A 23,817-nucleotide genomic window follows, 5' to 3' on the forward strand; every position below is an offset into this window, starting at 1 on the left:
GTCACTTCGCAGAATGTGATCTAACAACGCGCAATCGTTATAAGCAAAATATTAGAAATTAACGTTCGATGAACATAATGTCTATTCCCGATAATTATAGCGAAACACTTCTCGGCGGGACAAACACAATTACGTAAATGAGCGTCGCATGTGATCGAAGATATTCTCGAGCGTTTCCGGCTCTTGAAGTAAGTAAGTGATACACTGTATACACCTTGAGATAATGTGCAACTGTTTACTTGAGATAACACGTGTGTAAAATGTCTGGAGTACAATTAAATTTTATATCTGTAGCGAACTTGCGCCGCGCAAATATAATCTTTACGACTTTCAAGGCAATTATCTTAAAATTTTCATATCGGAGAATATCTCTGCATTATTCTTTTTCAATCGGATAAAAGTCTTTAGAATTTATAGAATTCTTTTCGAAAAGTAAACTTTTATCATGCAATGGAAAGCTCTGTATAAAATAGGATATATCAAACATATCTAGATATCTGGATATGTTTCTATATAATTACTTCTACTATGGATCAGTATTTTCAATCATACTCTGATACATCAGACTGATAATAAATTTTCCTTCCTTTATCAGCTAGCAGATTGATGTGGATATCGAGGAGATACTTTAATTGGCACACAATTACGTATTGGCACATAATTATAATCAATATATTAATTGTAATATCGGAAATATTTGAAAGATAGATTGCATACAATTAATATTTTTTTAGCATAAAGTTTATTCGTAAAATATATTTTTTTCAGAAAATAGACTATTTACACAAAATATTTTTTGCTATATATAGATCTTTTGTTACTTTTTTGCCAGTAAACAGGTACGAACTAAATATATTCGAAATCATTAAAAAACCATATGCAATTGTTAAATTTTTTAATTGTTAAGTTTTTTAATTCTTTTGATTTATTAATTCGAGTAATTTGGGTTGGAGAACAGAAAATATTGGAGAATATAAAAATTTTAAGCAATTCTTTATTGATGTATAAAAATTGCATTAATATTAATTAATAAATTTAACATTTACGAAATTATTCTTGTAGAAAAAGTTCTTGCTAAAAATTTCAATGAAATCCTAGGAATATATTTCAACGTATAAAAGATGCAAAAAATTTATGATAATTCTTATGTACAATAACTTTTACAACTAATATAATAAATTACAATTGAATATAATTATTTTAATGCAAAATAGTTTTAAACTTTAGGTTTATTCTTATTATTTCGGTTATACGTGTACTAGTTATAGCAATAAATGTCGTAGTCAAAAATGTTAATAAAGACGAACAGCGCATAAAGAACAGTAAAACGAAGAAAATTCGTTAGTGATATGAAGTTATCTATACTTCCGGGAAACCGCCGTTAAAAACTGCGTCCGGTGGGCGTTTAAAAGCATCGCGGATTTTATGATTATACTATATTGCCGGTTGTTATAATTAATACTAATTAGTAAAATCGGAAAGAGAATATATAATGCTGCAGGTAGTAAAAGGTGGATGCAAATTGAAATTATGTAATTATAACAATTGCGATTTCAACATTTTGTTTCTATTTGAAATCTGAGAATTTTATTTGCAAAGATTTGAACTTTCACGAATCGGCAAAATAGCATGACAATATAATTATATTATATAAGAGATAGCGCCGTTTACAACTCTAGAAGTTGCAATCTTATAAATGACTATTTTATTTATTACGAGGAAATATAAGACCACAATCTGAAAAAAGGTAAAATTGTCTAACTATTGCTGCATTTGGGTCTCAATTTAGTAATTATCACTATTGCAATAGCGGGCGAATTGCTAATATTTTATGGAGTAACATTACATCTATATTTTATATTTACAAGTACAGAGCGCGCGCTACGTTTGCTATTAATTCTTTTAATTACAAAATAGATTATAATTATATTTAAGAAGACACTTTTGAATATTTTCTATTAAAATACAAGAATAATAAAAAAACCTGTACTAACTTTCTCAAGATATGATCTGTCAAAGTGTACTTTCGCAATGACAATCGCTTGAGAACACGAAGTAACTCGAGGCACGCATCGAGATAACAAATCAGCATCGCAGAAAAGAAATAATAATGAAAATTTACATGCTTTTTTCAAGAGTTTATATCAAATTTATTTATTATAATAATATAATAATAAAAAGATTAATAAAATATTTTTACGTTTTTAATTTTAAGAGAACTTCTTTTGTATATCGTTTTTTTTTTGTTATTTTGTTTTTAATAACTCTGTTACACAAATTGAAACAATAAAGTATGCATAACGTGCCATCTGTCATTAAAATAAAAAGTTAGAACAAAATTTAAAAAAAAAACTTTTACGCGATTGATGATATTGTAGAATTCTGCAATACATTATTCAATGGATAACAGTCTAATGTCTGAGAAAGACTTATCGATAATAAATTATTATTTGCATAGTTGAAAGACACTGCGCTAATTAAATTTGTAATTCTAATAATTCTAATAATACAAAATAAAAAAAAATTTTCTTTGAAATTTAGAAAGCTTATAATACTTGTTAAATTAATCAATTTACATGATTAACTAAAAAAGATACTCACAGTGAATATTGATCAAAAAAGTAATCTATTAAGATATAGAAAAACTATTTTTATTTTTCATAATAACACATGTAAATTTATTTTTATTTATTATTTCTGTATTTTTGTTTATTAATTTTATTCGAATTGCTTGCAGGCATATTTTATGTTCGCTGTTATAATAGTTACATGTCATTTATCGATAACAAATAATTAAGCCTGTAATATACACTCATAAAAAAAAATCCAGAAAATTTAAATCTGAAGGAGAAAGGAATGCACAAGCATTTGTTCACTTTACCCTATCTAATTTCTCTCTCTCTCTCTCTCTCTCTCTCTCTCTCTCTCTCTCTCTCTCTCTCTCTCTCTCTCTCTCTCTCTCTCTCTCTCTCTCTCTCTCTCTCTCTCTCTCTCTCTCTCTCTCTCTCTCTCTCTCTCTCTCTCTCTCTCTCTCTCTCTCTCTCTCTCTCTCTCTCTCTCTCTCTCTCTCTCTCTCTCTCTCTCTCTCTCTCTCTCTCTCTCTCTCTCTCTCTCTCTCTCTCTCTCTCTCTCTCTCTCTCTCTCTCTCTCTCTCTCTCTCTCTCTCTCTCTCTCTCTCTCTCTCTCTCTCTCTCTCTCTCCCCCTCTCTCTCTCTCTCTCTCTTTTTCTCTCTCTCTTTCTCTCTCTCGCGTAAAAAATTTTATATAAATACTATTTAACAATAAGCAACATTTATATATTGATGCAAAATGATAAACTTTTTTTATATTTACACATAAATAAAAGCGTCAAAGTTTTTTAAAGAACCAAAAATTATTTTTAACTGATAAAATTTATGTTTCAAAGATAAATAAACAATACATAACAAAATTGAACCATTACCGTAAGATTGTTTTGCTTAAACTTTTTTCGATTGCGATACTATCACGCGCTAACATTATAGAAGATAATTTATGACCAGTCTTGGTGAATCGAACGTTAGTCGCGCGCCATCCTTCTCTTCGACAACGTGTGTCGCGTGTGGTCTGCCGTACAAATGCATTATACGATAAGTTACATTTAAAGCACTTAAATACGTTTATCTTTCGATTATATTTGAGTTTACTAATTTTATCAATAATTCAAATAAATATATTTGGCTTATTAATAAAATTTTTAAGACTTGAAAACCTCAAGGACATAAAAATCAGAGTTCCAAGTATTATTTTATCCATTTTTTGTGAAAAGACATCAACGTAGGAAAACATAAATTTTAAAGATGGCTTGCCCAATGTTAGGGGGTGTCGTGTAAGTAATACGTTATCTAAATATCTAAAATAATATCTAAAATAATATCTAATATCTAAAATATTTAAATATTTAAGACGAAATTTTTATCATCTATCTGGAAGGTTCGGAATAGAATTAATATCGCATAAACTCGCATATTTTTAAATTTTCTCCTATAAAATCTCTAATTCGCGTCGCAGTTTTAAATTGATTGCTATTTTATTTTATTTTGTAATGAGCGTTCAAATTCTTTAATCGATATGCATTGGCCTTGCGGAGTATATTTGTTTTTATTGTCTTTCATATTTTCTCTGTAACGATTGTTTTTGCTTTCTATTATGTTCTCACTGTGTGTGTGTGTGAAGATGAAAATAAATGTGCCGAAACGTATGAATTAATAATTTGGTTAATTATTTTTTGAGCATCTAACACCTGGCTCTGGGTCAATATAGCTATTTTACATTTTTGATAATTTTTTATTATTAAGGCCCAAGTTTGACATTTCTTTCATAATTGGTTTTTTTTAATACTTTAATTTTGTATTTTAGTATAAAGAAAAAAACATAGTGTTGTAGCATTATTAAAAAAAATATATTTTCCCGTTTAAACCGTCATAGCAAACGATGGATATATTTAAATTCATCATGTTTTGCATATTATTTTTTGAAACTTTTTAATTACTGCAATACTGATAAGAGAGTTTTGCAATATTCGCATTCGTCTGCAAAACAGATTGCATTAAAAGGTGACATCATATCATCATTCGATTTCACATAATGTTGCAGTTTGCATCATTAATGATTCAATATTTTCTGATTTTTTGATCAAACGCATCCGGACGCGTGTTTAGATATTTGTAGGCAATGACCGATAGTTAAAAAATTCAGAGTTATTTATACAATTTGTTGATCAACGAAAAAGTTGATTAAAAAATTCAAAATTTAGTCCAATGCAAAAATTCTAAATCGGAATAAATGTAAAGCCCCGATAATGCTTATAAGTCACATAATTGTTACTTATATTATATTTTCAATGACTTACACAATAGACTTATACAATCATATGCAATACAAAAAAAAATGATAACCGCAAACGTATTTGTTGAAGAGAGGACCACGGACAAGATGAGATGCTAACACAAGAACCAGGAATGCTTTACGGTGAATATCTACGATTAGATAAAATCTTGTCCGCGCAAAGACTTCTCAGCGCCGAATACAGCAATGAAGTTCACGATGAGCATCTCTTTATTGTCACTCATCAAGGTATTAATAATCAAGTCTTCGACTACCGTCGGAAATAATTAAGGTCGACATATGTTTTTTTCCTTTTACTGGCTGGTTAGAAAAAGTACACAATTGACTCTTTATCTCTCCGCTGCACTGCAGTGAATTTTATTTTATTAATTGCATACATTTCGATTGCCGTAGCTTACGAGCTTTGGTTCAAACAAATTATTTTCGAGCTCGATTCCGTCAGGGCGCTCTTCAACTCCGAATCCAACACTTACAACGCTTCCAATGATCACTCGACTGCCAGCCAGGATAATGGAGTTTCTCACATCTTGAACGAGACGAAAACTCTGGAAATCTTGAAGCGACTGAATCGCATCGTGCTTATCCTAAAAGTACGTTTTAAAAACAATTCTCTCGGAGAGAAATCATTACGGCGGAAGAAGCAGATAGTTTTATATCTGATGAAGGAGGATAAATAAAATGTAATTAGAGTGAGATGTTCAATTAAATGTGTCACAGGTAAATCGGCTTATTTCGCGATAATAACGGTGGCGATGAAAGGTGAATGGCCCTTCATCGCAAGCCGATTAGTTCGCAACAGCTTGCGTGTTCCTTCAGTATTTAATCAAATTTTTCTGTCTCACCAGACAAAGCTGTTTATCGCGACACTGCATCTTACACTTCGCTTACATGCTACAGAAACATATGCGGATTAACGTGCCGCTAGACACTCTGCTACAAATCGATTATGATAATTTACGCCAGATATAATGCCGAGCGTGAAATGTAAATTCAAATAACAAAACATAACAACGTTATGTCACCCGCGCTATCGATATTTTTCATGATACGGTGCGGCATTTTTCTCTCTTGATTTAGGCATGCTGTTAGGTAAGACTGTGGGAACCACTGAATAATAATACTGAGTAAGATAATATCTTTAGATGATATGTGATACCGGAGATCAGATCTTGCGTTAGGTAACAAACTCGTTACACTATTTTAATACCGCAGAGCGAAGATGTGGTTACATGCTTGCTTATTTTGATTCGATAAAAGGCCTCTCCATGACGCTGCATTTTCAATTTGCAATAGAACGCAATATCGAATATCTTGGGACAGAATTTCAATGAAAATCAGATCAACGGACTCAAATGTGTGTTACAAGCCTACCTTCGATACGGCACTCAAGAAACGAGCAAGTTCACAATATATGAGAAAAATTTTACTCCACAATATTTATTATGTTTGTTCGGATTTTCTGCACCCTGTATAATGCACTGTGATATTATTGCGTCTGCCCTATCTACCCTTTGTTTACGTTGGCATCCATAGAAATGCGGACCCAGTCGCGTTAACCAATCGATGAGAGCGACTCAAGCACATCCCTTTGTACTTTTAAAATCTTATTCGAGTAAGAGAAATTTATATTTTTCTTTCCTAGTAAGTCTCGTGAAATCTATAATCTTTTTTAGTCAATACGGATTCAGATGAAGAAAAGTAGAAAATGTAAAATAAGATCGGCAGCACTTATACATTATTTTCGTAAAATATGAACTAATCATTTAAAGATAAATATCATATTATGCAGCTATTGGTGGATCAATTGACAATCCTAGAAACGATGACACCGTTGGACTTCATGGCGTTTCGAGACTACTTGTGCCCAGCCTCGGGTTTCCAGTCGCTGCAGTTCCGTCTATTGGAGAACAAACTGGGCGTGAAGCAGGAACACAGGGTGAAATATAATCAGGGTTACGTGAGAGTGTTTGGGCGAGATCCTAAGGCCATTGAAGCGATCAAACGCTCGGAGGAGGAGCACAGCCTCAGTACTCTAGTCCAAAGATGGTTAACCAGGACACCGGGGCTCGAGACCGACGACTTCGATTTCTGGGGGAAGTACAAGCGATCAGTGGAAAAGATGCTGGCCGAGCAAGAACAAACCGCACATGTAATCATGTCTATCCTAAACCCGTGTTAATTCTGCAATTCTTAATGTGCAGCGCTAAATCGTCTGATATATTTCTTCAATCGGAAATGAACTTTTTTTAGAAACAATTCAGATGATTGAAAAGACTTACTGCAAAATTAACAAAGTTAAAAATTATAGTGTAAAAGGCAAACGTGAAACGTTTTATGCTCAAGATTATTTATTTTCTCTTGTTTGCGATTTATAAAATGGATTTGATCATAAAAATTTCTGAAATTTCAGAAACAACCGAAGCAGATCAGAGAATACCTGTTGACTAACGTGCGTTCGCGCCAGGCGGTTTTCGAAACTATTTTTAATGAATCTCTTCATAACGCTTTCGTGTCGCGTGGCGAACGCAGATTTTCGCATGGAGCTCTGCAAGGAGCGATCATGATAACCTTGTATCGAGACGAGCCACGGTTCAGCCAACCGCATCAAATTCTCATGGCACTAATGGATATCGACTCTCTAATCACGAAATGGAGGTGTAAGAAAACACACTTGTCAGAATCATAAGAATTTGACCTCTTTTCATAAAAATTCCACAAATTCTATCAAACCAAAATATCTTTCTTTTATAATTTTTTTTCTTTTATCTATAAATGTCTTGTTGAAGCCCGAAATTGTGTCATTTATATTTACACTTACAAAATTCAATTACGCTTGTAATTAAAAAATCTCCAAAAATTTGTAACAAGATAGCAAATTAAATAAAAATTACATTAAATTTAAATTAAATGTATAAAACACACATTGCATGCACATTGAAATGTCAAATATATGTCTCGTCTTGTGTTATATTTAAGTTATCAATCTCAGATAGTTCACGAAATGCAATATAAAAGCATACTTACGCCATATACTTTACATAATCTTTACATGACTTAACATATTCTTATCTCTTCATGTGAATGTTAAAAAGAATACATTTCTCTCTTCTTTAGATAATCACGTTATCATGGTGCAAAGAATGATTGGATCTCAGCAACTGGGCACAGGAGGTTCTTCCGGCTATCAATATTTGAAGTCCACGCTAAGGTATTTAACGATTTCAATGAATTCAATACGCACACATGAATAATTTATTTAAAAAAAAAACACATTGACGTGTTATGACGTTAATGAAGATAATATTACGCGTGACGTAACGTTTTACATTTATCACGGATTTTTATTATCAACGCAAAACATAATTTATTATCGAAGCACAAGAATTTTGCAATATCATAAAAAAAAGTACATCGTTAAATGAAAATTATTGCTTATAACTACTTTTAATTAATTATTCAATATGTTGTTCTAATCGCATGCCAGTAAATAAAATGTTAGCAACGTCACCAAATTGATAGCAAATTACTGTCAGTCTGTCAACATTGTAAACATTTTATTATTTCGAATATGTTACATTTTGTAAAAGCGTATCTAATAATCGCGTTTTCTGACTCGCGTATGCAAACCCAAATATTCTTAATAATAAACACTTTGTTTTTTTTTCATATGTTTTGGTGAACAGCGATAGGTACAAGGTCTTTCTAGACTTATTCAATTTATCAACTTTTTTGATACCTCGCCACATGATACCGCCGTTGACGAAGCAAATGAAGACAAAATTGTCAATCGCCTGGAATGGTTGGAATTCGAACGATAACCAAAATAACTCGGAAGATTCTTGAAAAAGTTCATAAAAATCTATTTAATAGAATTCTTCTAACATAACATAGCCAGTGTAGATGCATTCACTTTGCATATAACAATTAGATGAAAGGAATAAAAATCTTTAGTGTAGTTGAATTGTGTATCTTTAGAAAATTCAATAATTGTATAATTCAAAATTAATTTATAGTAAGATTAAAAAAAATGGGAATCTCTTAAGTCTAAGAATTATTTCTAAATTAATAAAAAGTTATTAATTGTTTATTAGACTAAAATATCATCTAAAAAGAAAAGTCAATGTTTCAATGGTTTTCGATAGTTATAAGAAAAAAGTTCATATAGCTATTATTTAATTATATTGCGAATGCTATTATTTCTGAAATATTAAATTTGTTGTATCATCCATTATTTAAGCATATTTGAAAGGTTTCGTACAAGGTTTCGTACGCTACAAAAATAATCGGCATGAGGAATATAATATTATTATAATATTATTTATTACGCCGAATATATTTTTTATTAGTTTACAGTTTTGCAACATTTCTGCTTACAAAATATTTTTATAAAAAGAAATATTAACGTATATACGTATTATACACTATTATATTTTGATTCTTGGATTCTCGATATATACTTCTCAGATACAAAGGATTTAAAATTAATCGATTAAATAACGTCCAACGACACGATTTCATTGACAATACCTGTGAACACACAAATAAGTATTTACTCGTCCGCTGAAATGGATGATCTATTTAATTGAATATCACATGCTCTCCGTTCATAATTGATCTTACCGCATATATTTTTATTCATTGCAAGGCGAAGATAACCATTTTCACCAAAATTGGATCCCCACGAGCTTTTAACGATGTAATACGGTATCATCCCCATTGTATCGTATCCCACTATTTGCACCGCATGATTCATATTAAAAATGGAGTCGTCGCAATTATAATCTATTATACCACTTCGATAATTCTGCCAGTTTATGGCGTTTACATAAGCTACAGGTCCGTGATTAACGAGCCGGTTCAAAAGATAATACTCTCTATCCACATAGCTGGAACAAACTCGATTAATATTCAGGAACCGCTATTGAATGTCCGAAACGTAACAAAAATCCCTTACCTTTGTTAATATTGATATAATCGATGACTATGCAATTAATGTTATGTTATAGCGAAATATATAAACGATATTTATATCTTGCGTGTAAAAATAAAATTACAACAAAACTTAATTACCTTTTATATTCAAAATTCGTTATCGCCACTCTTAATGTTTCTGCAGACACTCTAAAATAATATTAGAGATCGTTTTAAAATTTAGTTTCGTTATATTTTGATAATATTAAATAAACACCATCGCCACTTGTGTACACATACTCAGACAATTTGCATGCGTCGGTTTTCCATGTGAGAGGGTAAGCGTTCTCAGAAACAATTGTAGTATTTCTAATCATTAGCAAGAGGAGTGCATTGTGTATATTACCGCCGTTTGTACAACCATAATCAAGAACGCAATCGATCAGCTGCAATGTCGCGAGAAATTAAATTAGCAAATTAATACGTAAGAATTTAAGAAAGTCCCAAGATTTTCAGCTTCTAACGTTTTATTAAATTTTTTGGTTTATCAAGAAGTGCATAGAAAAATAAAAACATCTTAGAACTTTTCCTTGAATGTATAAAGTATTGCGTTGTGAGAAAGATTAAGAAGCTGCTAAAAAAAGTCAGCTGCTCTGAAGCTTACGAATGTACGATTTATTCGATTTATAAAAGCACTCGTATAAAATTTGTATTTTGCATTAGGTACGAAATTTTTTCAGCAGTTCCCTAAACTTGTAAACAGAAAAACAGGTCAGAAATATAATAGTTCCGACTTACTTCTTGCACGCTAAGGGAATACAAAGTTCCGGTTTCGATGGCGTACATGGATTCGACTATTCCGATAATGTTGAATGCCCACCATGCTTTGCAAGATTCTTGATTTCGAACAGGTCCTATGATTCCTCTATCCCGCCAATCATACTTGAGAGATAAGTCTGTCATCTTTTTTACGTGATTAGTTGAGTTCATAGTATATTGAGAATGATACGATTCTTTTGCATGTTTTTGATTTATTTAACAAAATCGCCGCCTTTGTTTTAAATGCTAAATTATATTCATTAACATATTGCTATAACAGAACTTTCTTAAAATATTTTTGTTCATTTAAGAGGATGCTGGAGTTCTGTTTTACCACATGAATGCTGTATTTTTCCTGACTTTTTTCTAACAAATACAGCTTTTTTCTGCCTGCATAGAATTAAAAATCCTTTTGCAGGATTAAAGAGCACACAAAAAGGGAATTCGCGTTGGTCGAAAAAATTCAGAAAAATAAAGTTATTTATAACATTAATTTTTATTGACATACTCTTAGGATAACATGTCTTTTAGAGCTATCAATTTTAGCTTTTTATAAAAGTTTAAGAGGATGCTGGAGTGCCTGACGAACTCCGACGCGAAAGCGCCATCATTTCGATGGAACTAAAAATGAGAGTGATATTATCGGCATAAGTCATAATCTAAGTATGAATGTATTGTGTATGCGTATGTGTGGTGCGTGTATATATTCGCATATTATTGTATAGCGCCTCTCTGATATTATCCTGGAACTAATCTTCTGTTATTTTTTCATCTGTTATACCGATATTGGACGCACACGTATGTAAAAATAGTCGGACAAGAATATTTTTTACATTAGACTTTTCAGCCCAATTTTAATGGTTCCATAACATTTTATTATGCAGTGCGCAATTCGCGCTGCTCTTATTCGGTGTATTAAAATCGTTAAACTTTTATAAAAAGCTAAAATTGATAGCTCTAAAAGACATGTTATCCTAAGAGTATGTCAATAAAAATTAATGTTATAAATAACTTTATTTTTCCGAATTTTTTCGACCAACGCGAATTCCCTTTTTGTGTGCTCTTTAATCCTGCAAAAGGATTTTTAATTCTATGCAGGCAGAAAAAAGCTGTATTTGTTAGAAAAAAGTCAGGAAAAATACAGCATTCATGTGGTAAAACAGAACTCCAGCATCCTCTTAACGATTTTAATACACCGAATAAGAGCAGCGCGAATTGTGCACTGCATAATAAAATGTTATGGAACCATTAAAATTGGGCTGAAAAGTCTAATGTAAAAAATATTCTTGTCCGACTATTTTTACATACGTGTGCGTCCAATATCGGTATAACAGATGAAAAAATAACAGAAGATTAGTTCCAGGATAATATCAGAGAGGCGCTATACAATAATATGCGAATATATACACGCACCACACATACGCATACACAATACATTCATACTTAGATTATGACTTATGCTGATAATATCACTCTCATTTTTAGTTCCATCGAAATGATGGCGCTTTTGCGTCGGAGTTCGTCAGGCACTCCAGCATCCTCTTAACTCTTAAAATTGACTATTATTTGTTAACTGTTAGAGAAAGAAAAACTTTTGTTGCAAATAGACCATAATTGATATAAATATAATTGTATGATATATAATTGTAATGAACAAATACGTATCTCCAAAAACATCGCCAAAATTAAAGAAACATTACATTTATTGTCTTCCTACTTTATTATTTGTTAAATTAGTCATGATTTTTCTATGGTGAAAGGAAAATTACATTTACCTTGCGAAGGTAATTCGGAAAATAAAACTTGTAAAAATTCATCCTCAGATAAATCAGGTCTATATAGTTGGCCCCCCCCTCTAACGCAAATCGTAAAAACATTTATATATTCGGATTGTACATTGTTTGTACATAAATGTACTATGATTTTTATTGTTTGTACATTTTTCGTTAATTTAAAAAAAAATTACAAAGTTTTCGTAACTGTGCTAATGATAGTTAGCCCCCCCTAGAGTCCCTATATATAGAGTCTGGCCACTCGATTAGTTTTGGAAAAACATGGCGGCGGTATATGCATAGACGCATCTTGTGTTTACCATATTTATGGAATAAAACTTTCATTGACTACACCTTATTCGACTACAAATTGATAGTATTAATAAAAGCAGAGTGAAGCCTATAAAAGTAAGTACAATTATTTGGTATATGGTTTCTAAAATAAAATATCTAAAAATAATGATATTATAAAGAAGTAAAATTTGTCATAAAAATTGTAATTCTAACCTCACATTATTTATAATAAGTTTTATTTAAAAGAGTTTTATTTATTATTGTGATACTGAATATATAAGTAATAATAATATATACTGTAATGATATAATTTTAAGTACTATTAGTTAATTTTTCTTTATTTTTCAATTAAAAATTTCTAGAAAAGAATAATATTAATTGTTATTAATTTTCTTGTTCTATTTCTTTTCAAATTATACTTTCTATAAGAATTCCTATTGGTTCCGCCATGTTTTTCCAAACTTTGTTTTGACCAATAAAAATAAACACAAGCGTGGCCAGACTCTATATATAGGGACTCTAGCCCCCCCTATGTCGCAATTACGTCACGTAAACTATAACTTATGAATTTATTGTGCTTAATCGTTTGTACGTCGTTTGTACATTATTAATAATCGGTTAAATTTATAATTCTAACATTTGTTTTTGTTTAAAACGCAAGATAAATAATTTTTATTTGAATATGGCGGGTACGGAGTACGGAGTGGGTGCGCATGCGTGTGCGTGCGTATGCGCGCCTGTGCGTGCATATGCGTGTATGTGCGTGCATGTGTGTGCTGCATGTATTGTGTAGATGTGTATGCGAGTGAGTGGTGGGTGTGTACGCGCGTGTGTATATACACAACACAGCATATACCCACACATACGCACACCTCCACTCACACACACAGCATTACATTAGACGGCATTATATCACGGCTATGTCATCACAGCATAGCAAAAGTTAAAAGTTAAAGACTTTTAAAATATCTCTAGACAAAAAACTATTAATTTTTAAGCTTTGTTTCCATTGAGACTTTCAATCAGCATCAATAAATGATACTGCAATTTCGGCGAATTTAACCACTTTTCATAATGTTTGTGCGGGGTCCTTTTATAGAAATCTTTTAATTATGATTAAAAATTATTTGAATCAATTTTGAAAAGATAGATTTCCTCACAATGTTTTTAGTTCGTGCTTTACGAAACAAATAATTATCGCTAGCCAATCAAAATCTTTGTCGTTGCGACAAATGTAGACATCTCTCGTCAATGCTGCTCTATGTTTTTTTCACAATGTTTTGTTCATCTCCACTTTTTTAAGCCGGGTCTACAATGAGTCGGTAGTCGGTAGTCGGAAATCGGAAATCGTAAGTCTTAACCTAAGTCGGTGACTCTATCATTTTTTGCATCCACAATGAGTCGCTAGTCGTAAAGCAAGTCTCTCAGCTGGACCAATAGGAAAGCAGATTTTAGCAGCACCTACTTGCTCCCAACAATGTTTTTTATCTATATTTTTATATGTTTTCACATATTTTGCGTACAGGCAAGGATTTGCCTGCACAATTTTAATTATCTCTAGGTCGTCCAGATTTATTTTGATAAACACACATTGATTAAAGCCGGGTCTACAATGAGTCGGTAGTCGGTAGTCGGTAGTCTTAAGTCACAATCGGTGAGTGAAAAGCGAGTCTACAACGAGTCGGAAAGGTAGTCGATAAGTCGTAATCGGTGAGTTAGTAGAGTTGGCCAACAGCCAACTTTAACGACACCGACTACCGATTTTCTTACGACTGGCCAATCAAACGCTTCGACGTTCTAGGCATGCATGTCTCACGTGTTTATGTGTGTTAATCAATGAGCTTGTTCGTTTTAGCTACACTGGGGCTGCTCTGGGTCTGCTCTACACAAGATAATACAGGACAGATAAATAGTTTGTCCTGTATTATCTTGTTTAGAGCAGACCCAGAGCTGCCCCAATGCAGCTAAAACGAACAAGCCCAATATGTGTTTATTAAAATGAATCTGAACGACCTAGAGATAATTAAAATTGTGCAGGCAAATCCTTGCCTGTACGCAAAAGATGCGAAAACATATAAAAATATAGATAAAAAACATTGTTGGGAGCAAGTAGGTGCTGCTTTAATCAAACCGAGAACAAGTTAGTAATTTGAATTGCTTTATTTTGCTCATGTTTTTTAGCATAAACTAATAGCCAATTTACTTAATATTATAGGCGAAGCTGTGCAGAAACGTTGGGACAACTTACGTACAATGTTTGTGCGAGCCCATCGCAAACGAATGGAGTATATTCCATCTGGTTCTGGTGCAATGGAGGGTCTAGATGAGAGCAATGGGATAGATTTTGCTTATTACGCGGACATAAGCTTCCTTATTCCTCATTACAAGCCTCGAATGTAAGTTGAAACAATGAACATTTTTTCTTATGTACAGCACTTAATCAACGTATCTAACTTTCTCATGCATTTTAATATGCAGGACTCGTTCGAACATGAAGGCTCCTATCTCCATTCAAATACCCTCATTTACTTCACCAGCAGCTGTAGCTGAAGAGTCTGCATCAATCATTACTCCAACTAATTCGACTTGGAACCTAGATTTTACAAATTCCATAAGTATTGTAGGTAAGTCTCAGGTGTCATTGGGTATGTCCAATATATTCTAGGGCGTCAGTCATGTAATTTTTTCCTAAGAATAAAAATGAATAAATAAAAGCTTTCACGTGAATTCAACAATTTTATTCGTCAAATTAACATAAAACTTTTTACTTTTACATTTCCGCTCCTCGAAAAAAAGTACATGACTGATTCCCAGATTGGGAAATATCATTTTAAGGGGGAACACCACGGTGACGGTTTCAAAAAATCGATTTTTTTTTGCATTTTTGTGATGTTTGGAGTCTTAAAAATATGTCCCTATAATATTATGGTGAAATTCATAACGGAACTATAGTAAATATGTCATAGAGTAGAACTTGGTCAGATGCCGCTAGTAGAACCGGCCGCGCGCTACCTAAAAAGATTCGGCAGTCCCCTTGATCTGTCTGTAGGGAGTTTTACCGGTATTCTTTTGTTGTCTACGTGCTTGAGTTCTATTGCTTCAGAAGGCACTTCATATGCACCCGGATTGGACGCACTTTGGTTCGTTACAAAATTTTATCGTTTTATATGAACCAATTAGTTGTAAAACTTTAAACGCGTTTTTCTCGAAACCACGTTTTCGTAACTGGGCGCTCTCATATCTCGGCCAATTTTTATCCGAATAACTTGAAATTTGGACAGAATGTTTACAACAAAATTGTCTTCAGTTGCACGTACGGATTTTTCAATCGGATTATTAGTTTTTGAAAAACAATTAAAGAAGTAACGAATTTTTGTTGAAAAATCGAAAACTTTTTTTTTAAACAGTGCCATTTTGTCAAAAATTATTTTATCAAAAAATCCGTACGTGCAACTAAAACTACATTCATATACTTTAAATCACAATTTAAAAAATTTATTTTAGAGCTCCCGTTCAGATGCAGCACGAGCGTCCGTGCACCCATGTTTTTTCAGACGAGGTGCACATCAATCACCATAATTATTATAAATATGAATATTATTTTATGAAATTTTTTTTGTAACATAATATAAGTATGTACTTTTAACATATATAGTTTATAAATTAAACAAACTATTAGATAATAAAAAAAAAATTCACGAAAATAGCCTTTTTTTTTGGCCGTCACCCTGGTGTTCCCCCTTAATATGTCTCGTTTTGCAGATAATGATGACAGCTGCTCTCTACCGTCAATGTCCACAAAATCTCCATCACCTACTTTGTCTCCAACATCTTCACCAACGCCTGTAAATAAAATTTTACAAAAGAATTTAAAGCAAGTCGTGCCATTTTCTCCATCTATCAAGGCGATGAATTCCAAAAATACATCAGAATCAGAATCAGGATCTTCTGGCACATCTGTTGCCAGTAAATTCAAACACAAAGCGAATACTGAAGTTGTCATACCTCCAAGTGACATTTCCTTTAAACGAAAGAAGAATGCCATAGATGGTTTCCTTGGAGAGACTGCAAAAATTATAAACAGAATGGCTTCTACTGTTGAGACAGTAGTCTCAAGCCGAGGAACTAAAACGTCATCACTTCCTCAAGATAATGAACTTACATCACTATCAGTGACAATTGCTTACGTAATGCAAGATGTGCCAAAAACGAAAAGAAGATTGTGTTTGGTTAAAATTCTTCAAATAATTGAAGAATTCATAGAATAATATTTTCTTATGTATCATTCCCTAACAGCACATGACATCCTGCGTATCATCCCATTTTCATACTGATTCTACTGTGATCATCCAGTAAAAATTGAGATCATCTCTGTAAGATCTCTGTAGTATAATTCGGTTTTTTTTCGCACGCGTTAATTCTCAGAATTTACTCAACGTACGCAAATAATACATATACGCTTTTCTATCGCATGCATATATTATCGGAATTTACTCAACTTACGCAAATGATATGTACGCACCTTTATCGCGCGAGTATAATCTCAGGTTTGACCGCTATGATACCAGCGCCAACTACGTCATTTCCATACGTACTACTTCCGGTCTTTTCCCGCTTGCCCGATCACCGAGAATTGGCTGCGTTCAGCAGAACAACTGCTGAATTGTCGTTTAGTCAACACTTAACGTTGATTTGTTGGTTCTAAAAGTAAGAGCCAATCATGTTCGATTGCTACCAAGCGATTTGTTCTGCTGAACGCGCCCATTGTGTGCGTGAACAAGGAAAATTGAATTCCATCGATATCGAAGGTAATCCTATTTATTTCCTTACATTTATTTGACAAAAGTAGTAAATATAAAGTCAGAGATAGTTGTATTACATTTTTGTAACATTTCTAATTAATTTTTATATATTTGTCTTATCATTGTGTTTTTAGGTTAAGAAATACTTTAAGATTATATTGTTAGCTTTTATTATTAATTGTCTAATCTCTCTGATTTTTTAATCTGTTTTCAGCTTGCAATTGCAGGATTGAAGTCTTTTGTGCATTAAATTTTATTGGCATTCTTCTATTTGGCTGTATTCTCTGCATTCCACATTGTACGTAAGTCTTTTTCTATACTTTATATTTCACATTTTAAATGTTGGTTAACATTACAATTTTTCACTTATATTTACTTGCATAATAATTGTTTCTTATCTTTTTGATCTGTTTCAGCTTGCAGTTGAAAGCTTCGAGTCTTGCGTGAACAATTCTATTGGCATTCTTCTTTTTGGCTACTTTCTCTGCATTCCAATTTCTACGAAACGTAAGTATTTTTCTATACTTTATATTTCACATTTTAAATGCTTGTTAATATTAAAATTTCTCACTTATATATACTTGCATAATAATTGTTTCTTAGCTTTTTGCTTTTTGGTCTGTTTCAGCTTGCAGTTGAAGGTTTCGAGTCTTGTGCGTACAATTCTATTGGCATTCTTTTTTTTGGATACTTTGTTATTGAATATCGAGAATATTAATTAATTGTTATTATTTAGATATGCTATCGCAATGAATGACAGAGTACATAATAAAAACGACTCTTCATGCTGGAACAAAAGTTATTACTTTTCTACCAGGAACAAAGGTATGCATTTGTATTTATTTTATGTTATAAACTCATGTATAATTCTACACAAAGTTTTATTAATTTCTTATAATGTTATATTTCTAGGTCAAATATTGGTGTGTGGGACGAAAGGAATGCCATCAAAGATTTAAGGAGAGCTGCTGAGATTGATCTTTCTTTACACAATTCCGTTGAGAAGAAATTACAGATATTTGTAGCAGCCTTTAAAGAAAAAAAGACTGTAAAAATTTTATTACTTTAATCTATTTTTTCAATATTTTTTAGTAACAAAAAATGAAAGAGATTAGTTTTTTATAGGTCGTTTTTTTTAAGATCTTATTGATCATTTTTTTTTAAATATAAGGAATTAAATTTGGAAGAAAAATCTTGCTTTAGTATTTATGTAATTTGTACTATGCTAATGTTGAAAGGTCAAAAATGATATGTATCGATATTTATATATGACTTAAAAGAATAATTTATTAGTCTGTTTAAATGGACTCTAAAAATAATTGTTACGCAATGGTGATTTAATATTAAATTAATAATATATTTGCATTTAAAGGACAAGTGTCATGTTTGATATATGGCATAATTTATTGTGCAATACTTCGAGTAAAAGTAAAACATAAAATGGATAATGTTTTTAAAAATATAATTGTGCAATAAAATAAAATGTAGATAGATATATATTTATATTAAATTTAATCTACAAAAATTTTATTTTATAACAATAAATTTATATTATGCTTTATCAGAATATAATTTGGAAATAAAAATAACATTTAATAAAAATTATATTTCATTACTTAATAACCTAACCTAACCTAAGCGTAAAATGACGCGAGCTTGAGCGCTTGGTTGTGTAAATGTGTGCGTGTATGTATGTCCTATACAATTCCCATTTTCATCCCATCTTCACACTATTCTTCTACTATAGACATAAATGCGACTAACTGTAGACGTTAGTGCGACATTCTATGGGACGTTTTACCCCGGACATACGATGATTTCTAGAACGTACTACGTAGTATCGCAGTATCTGTGAGACTGTTCTGAGAATATCACAATTATACTGTTGCGATATTCTCATGATGATCTCAGTATCTCCGTGTGCTGTTAGGGTTGTTTTTTTATTTTTATTTTTATATACGTTACATTAATTATACGTATAAGAAATTACTGTACTGTATGAAAATTTAATGAAAATTTAATTATTTTTGTGTTTGAAGTTTCCAATTTAATTTTCTTACATAAGTTTATGTATTGGTATATACAGTCATGCACATAATTGTGTATTAACCTGGGTTTAATTTTAGTAAAAACTGTGATACAATGATATTCACTTATGTATTATTATTTTTATTTTTAATTTTATATGTGTTACATTTATTATAGTATAATAGTATTATAGTATAACAAACTACTGTATAACAAACTACTGTACTACATGCAATGTAAAAAATTTTATTATTTTTTTTTAAGTTTTCAGTTTAATTTTCTTACATAAGTTTATGTATTGTTATGTTATGTGCAATCATACACATATTTATGTATCAACCTGGGTTACATTTTAGTAAAAATTGTAATACACAATGTTAAGAAGTTTGTGATAACTAACTATAGCTTTATACCTATTGTAATTATTGAAGCATTTCTTAATTAACAATAAATTTCAATTAAAGAGTTATGGTTTTTTATATTTTTTTAAATCCCGAATAATATTTATATTATGAGTTATAATTTTTATTAGATTACTTTTAATGTATATACATATTTTTTAAATTATATACTATTAATAAAAATAGTTTAAAAAATTGGAAACACGACATTGAAAATAATAATTAATTTATTTAGAATTTTCGATCTTTATACTGAAAAAAATGAAAAATATTAGTTTTATTTACAAAGACTTTTAATGAATTATATTCATACTTTATAACATTTTCTAAAACTTATATTTATTATAATTACATATCATTATAATTACATATCACATCATGCTCTTGCTTACATACATACGTAATTTTTCAGAACAGAAAATATTGCAAATTAAATCTTGTAAATATACGAATATCTGTGATATAAATTATTAAGTTGTAAAACACGGGAAGTTTCGGACAAATCGGTCTTGAAATCCTGTGCGATTTCATGAACCAAGCGTTGGAACTAGGGATGGGCGATACAATATCGATATTTAAAATATCGATTTTTTTAAACTTTATTATCGATATTTTGTATCGATATTTTTTGTTTTGATATTAGCATGCATCGATATTTCTGCAGAAATATCGAACCTCCGATATTATAGCACGTATTACTGCGTCCTGTGTGCAGAAGCCATTATGAAACTAAGAAGAAACTAAGAAGCAGATGAACTTAAATATTATTTGAATCAACCATCAATAAAAATGGATGACAATCCACTACAATATTGGCTAATAAACATGCATTCTGGATTAAAAGATATAGCATTAAAATATTTAAGTGTAATTGCTACCTCCGTTCCAAGTAAACGATTATTTTCACGGGCTGGAAATATTATTACCGAAGATAGAAATCGTATAACAAGTAAACATTTACAGCAGTTATTATTTTTAAACTCTCTTTTTCTGGAATATTGGTTATTATAAGTAGTATAACTGTTTTATGTAAAATATTTATATATGTATTGTATAATAAAAAAATGTAAATATATTTAATTGGAAATTATTATTAAGCCTATTAGACTATGCATTGAAAACTGAGATTAAAGATCGAAGATTGGAAATTTGACCAATCGAGAAGAAGCAAACAAATATTATTTCTTTCTAATTGGTCAAATTTCCGAATCTTCAATCTTTAATCTCAATCTTCAATACGTAGTTTGATACGGGCTTTATATATTTAATTAAAAAATAGTTGATAATATCGATATCACCACTATCGATATATCCCATTCGATATTTTTGATACATCGATATTTTATTTACGATACATATTGATATAAAATATCGATATTTTCTATTGTATCGCCCATCCCTAGTTGGAACGGCAATTTGGCAATTTTCGTATCAGCAACTCACAATCAGTTACTTTTGGTATCTTCTGATGTCTCGAAAAGCCACAGTTCCAGGCCTGCAAAAATTACAAAACATTCCATAAATTCTAGACATTGCACAAAAATTTAATCAATAAGCTGCAACAAATAATTACAAATCTATATATAATAGTCTATAATAATAACCTTTATATACATGACAGGAACTCTACTTATAAACTCTTTTATAAACTCTACAATGGTCCTCTCATAATAGGATTATTTCGAGTAGCAATTTCGTATTGCCATTCAATTTCACCAGCTTTGCTTACAAAGTAGTCCCTTAAGGTATTTCTAAGTTTGATGGCATCAGCGGCTGCATTGTTATTACCCATCCTTCCAATTCGTTGGAATATATTTATATCAGGCACTTCTCTACGCCATGCACCATTTTGAAATAGCTCACCATGTGACCCTTCCTGGTCAGTCAATCCTTGAACATTGTATCGATGTTGTTGCGTTGGCAATTCTTCTTCAGAAGACAGAAGGAAATTATGGAGCACCACCAAAGCTAACACTATTGTTTCACAGGTCTTCAAATTACAGGCGATGCTGCCTTTCAAAATGGTCCACTTTGCCACAAGAATACCGAAGGCATTCTCTATAACTCTCCTAGCCCTTGAGAGTCGGTAGTTGAAAATCGTTTCTGGCATTCCCAGACCCACAACAACATCTCTGTCGTAATAATTTTCTTCATTTCTTTCTCCCTTTTCTTGCTGTCCTTGGTTTCTCCTTCGCTTGGGTTTTGCATACGGTCTCATCATAAAGGTTCTAAGAGGAAATGCAGCATCACCGACAAACGTAAAAGGCATTGGTTCCACCATTCCAGGCCAATGCTGAGGGAAAGGTAAATCCACTTGTCCTCTGTCCAGGCTACGACCAAAGTCGGAGTTTGCCCACACTCCACCATCAGAAATGCCACCTGAAAAAAATTAATAGTTCTCATTTAGCAAACAAGCATTATCATAGGTTTAATTCCACACAATACCTTAATAATACACATACCATAGTCACCTATATCTACCCATGTAAATTTATAGTTTGCATCGCAGGCTGCCATCAAAACAATTGAAAAAAATTTTTTGTAGTTATAATAAAGTGAGCCTGTTCTGGGGGGAGCTTGAATTCTAATATGTTTTCCGTCAACTGCTCCCTAGCAGTTGGAAAAATTCCATTGGTGCCAAAATTCTTGTGCAATTTCTTGCCAGTCATTCCTCTGCATTAGAGGTAAATATATTGGCTGCAATGTTATCCATGGGTGTTTACGATAATTCAAGTTCGAGTTAGTTTCACTAGGACCGAAAAATGAGATAGACATAACCATCTAGAATCTTTATGATTTATGACAACTCAACGCTGTCTTGTATTGCTTGAGTTAAATTAATTGAATTTGTTGAGTTTATAGAGCAAATTTTATTGTAATAAAAAAATGTCAACTGCAAATCAGTCTATGAAAGAAACAAATAATGTTGGTATGTATGTTGGTATACCTCTTTAATAGATATAATTATATATATATGTATATAATTATATTTATTAAATTCAACAAATTCAATGAATTTAACTCAAGCAATACAAGACAGCGTTGAGTTGTCATGAATCATAAAGGTTCTAGATGGTTATGTATATCTCATTGTCGGTCCTAGTGAAACTAACTCGAACTTGAATTATCGTAAACACCCCATATTACGGCACAAGTCTCTGGAATTATTTTATACACAGTTGAACGTCCAATCCGAAAACTCCATTTCTTCTGCCACACACTATCGGCATGACCAAGATATCTACAACATTGAAGTAAATATAATCTTAACTCAAATATAAAGACTCAAATAATATCCAAAATTAAACAAAAATCAAGAACCAAAAAGGATATCCAGCATTAGACTCTTTGACTCTTGATTTTTGTTTAATTTTAGATATTATAATTTTGAATTACAATTTCTGATTATTACACTACGGCATACATAGAAAAAACAAAATTAATTAATTTACCTCAAAGTGACGGCAAGACGTAGCTCTGGAAAAGGTCGTCGCATGCTCTTCTTCTTCAAAAGAGGACCAACTTTTTCCAACAACCAGTCAAATTGTGTAGGAGTCATTCTTGTGTACTTGTAAAATTCTTCGTAATCTGTTTCTTTTAATTCATGAAACAAGTTCATGAAATCCCTTTGCTGAGTGAATAGCCTGTTCACAGGTCTGCGCCACCACCTAACATTATGTAAATAAAAAATATTAGTCACCTACTTCAATGTTCCAATAGCTAGATAAATCATTTTCATATTTATACTAGATAAAAAGAACTAACCTTCGACCATTGGCTTAGTTTACACCGATTGTTTAGTACGCGTACCAAGTACTAAATCTGCTTCTTTGATAGGTATAAATTGTTTAGTGTAAAATCTACACCAATCAAAGAAGCAGATTTAATACTTGGTACGCGTACTAAACAATCGGTGTAAACCTT

The 23,817-nt window shown here is 31.6% G+C and overlaps 3 protein-coding genes and 1 long non-coding RNA gene across 9 annotated transcripts in view; 1 reads left to right on the forward strand and 3 right to left on the reverse strand.

Annotated features, from left to right (window-relative positions):
- The window catches only part of v (Tryptophan 2,3-dioxygenase vermilion), a 117,211-nt gene extending 98,145 nt beyond the window's left edge, over nucleotides 1–19,066 (forward strand). For 2 of the 6 annotated variants that reach the window (XM_067347201.1, XM_067347205.1), the window contains exons 2-7: nucleotides 4,937–5,094; nucleotides 5,260–5,456; nucleotides 6,656–7,015; nucleotides 7,277–7,523; nucleotides 7,981–8,074; nucleotides 8,550–9,932. In XM_067347201.1, the coding sequence (XP_067203302.1) occupies nucleotides 4,937–5,094; nucleotides 5,260–5,456; nucleotides 6,656–7,015; nucleotides 7,277–7,523; nucleotides 7,981–8,074; nucleotides 8,550–8,709 (1,216 nt within the window). In that variant the 3' untranslated portion in view covers nucleotides 8,710–9,932. Of the gene's footprint in view, nucleotides 1–3,530; nucleotides 3,848–4,936; nucleotides 5,095–5,259; nucleotides 5,457–6,655; nucleotides 7,016–7,276; nucleotides 7,524–7,980; nucleotides 8,075–8,549; nucleotides 9,933–14,877; nucleotides 15,059–15,140; nucleotides 15,287–16,166; nucleotides 16,222–16,424; nucleotides 17,471–17,678; nucleotides 17,767–17,880; nucleotides 17,972–18,092; nucleotides 18,118–18,200; nucleotides 18,290–18,376 lie in introns of those variants that run through there. The other 4 variants (XM_067347203.1, XM_067347204.1, XM_067347202.1 and 1 more) reach the window with 4 other exon arrangements.
- Nucleotides 9,416–10,809, reverse strand: LOC105680118 (cathepsin O-like; the record flags this gene model as incomplete). The annotated part of the gene is made up of 4 exons (XM_067347558.1): nucleotides 9,416–9,752; nucleotides 9,937–9,987; nucleotides 10,078–10,223; nucleotides 10,576–10,809. Coding segments are annotated over 4 exons (768 nt in total), but the record flags the coding sequence as incomplete, so codon positions are not given.
- LOC136997047 (uncharacterized) lies at nucleotides 15,813–16,798 on the reverse strand. The gene is made up of 2 exons (XR_010887859.1): nucleotides 16,668–16,798; nucleotides 15,813–16,505 (listed from the first exon to the last, which is right to left on the reverse strand). It is a non-coding gene; the product is annotated as an uncharacterized lncRNA (long non-coding RNA).
- Nucleotides 19,067–21,181: 2,115 nt separating the features above from the next.
- On the reverse strand, nucleotides 21,182–22,602 carry LOC105680120 (uncharacterized). Its single transcript, XM_012380579.2, has 3 exons — nucleotides 22,356–22,602; nucleotides 21,498–22,272; nucleotides 21,182–21,388 (listed from the first exon to the last, which is right to left on the reverse strand). Exons 1-2 carry the CDS (start codon nucleotides 22,408–22,410, stop codon nucleotides 21,545–21,547), a joined length of 783 nt encoding a protein of 260 aa, XP_012236002.1. The 5' UTR covers nucleotides 22,411–22,602; the 3' UTR covers nucleotides 21,182–21,388; nucleotides 21,498–21,544.
- Nucleotides 22,603–23,817: the final 1,215 nt, after the last annotated feature.

The sequence above is a fragment of the Linepithema humile genome, chromosome 1 (genome assembly GCF_040581485.1).
Source record: "Linepithema humile isolate Giens D197 chromosome 1, Lhum_UNIL_v1.0, whole genome shotgun sequence".
Classification (NCBI taxonomy): Eukaryota; Metazoa; Arthropoda; class Insecta; order Hymenoptera; family Formicidae; genus Linepithema; species Linepithema humile.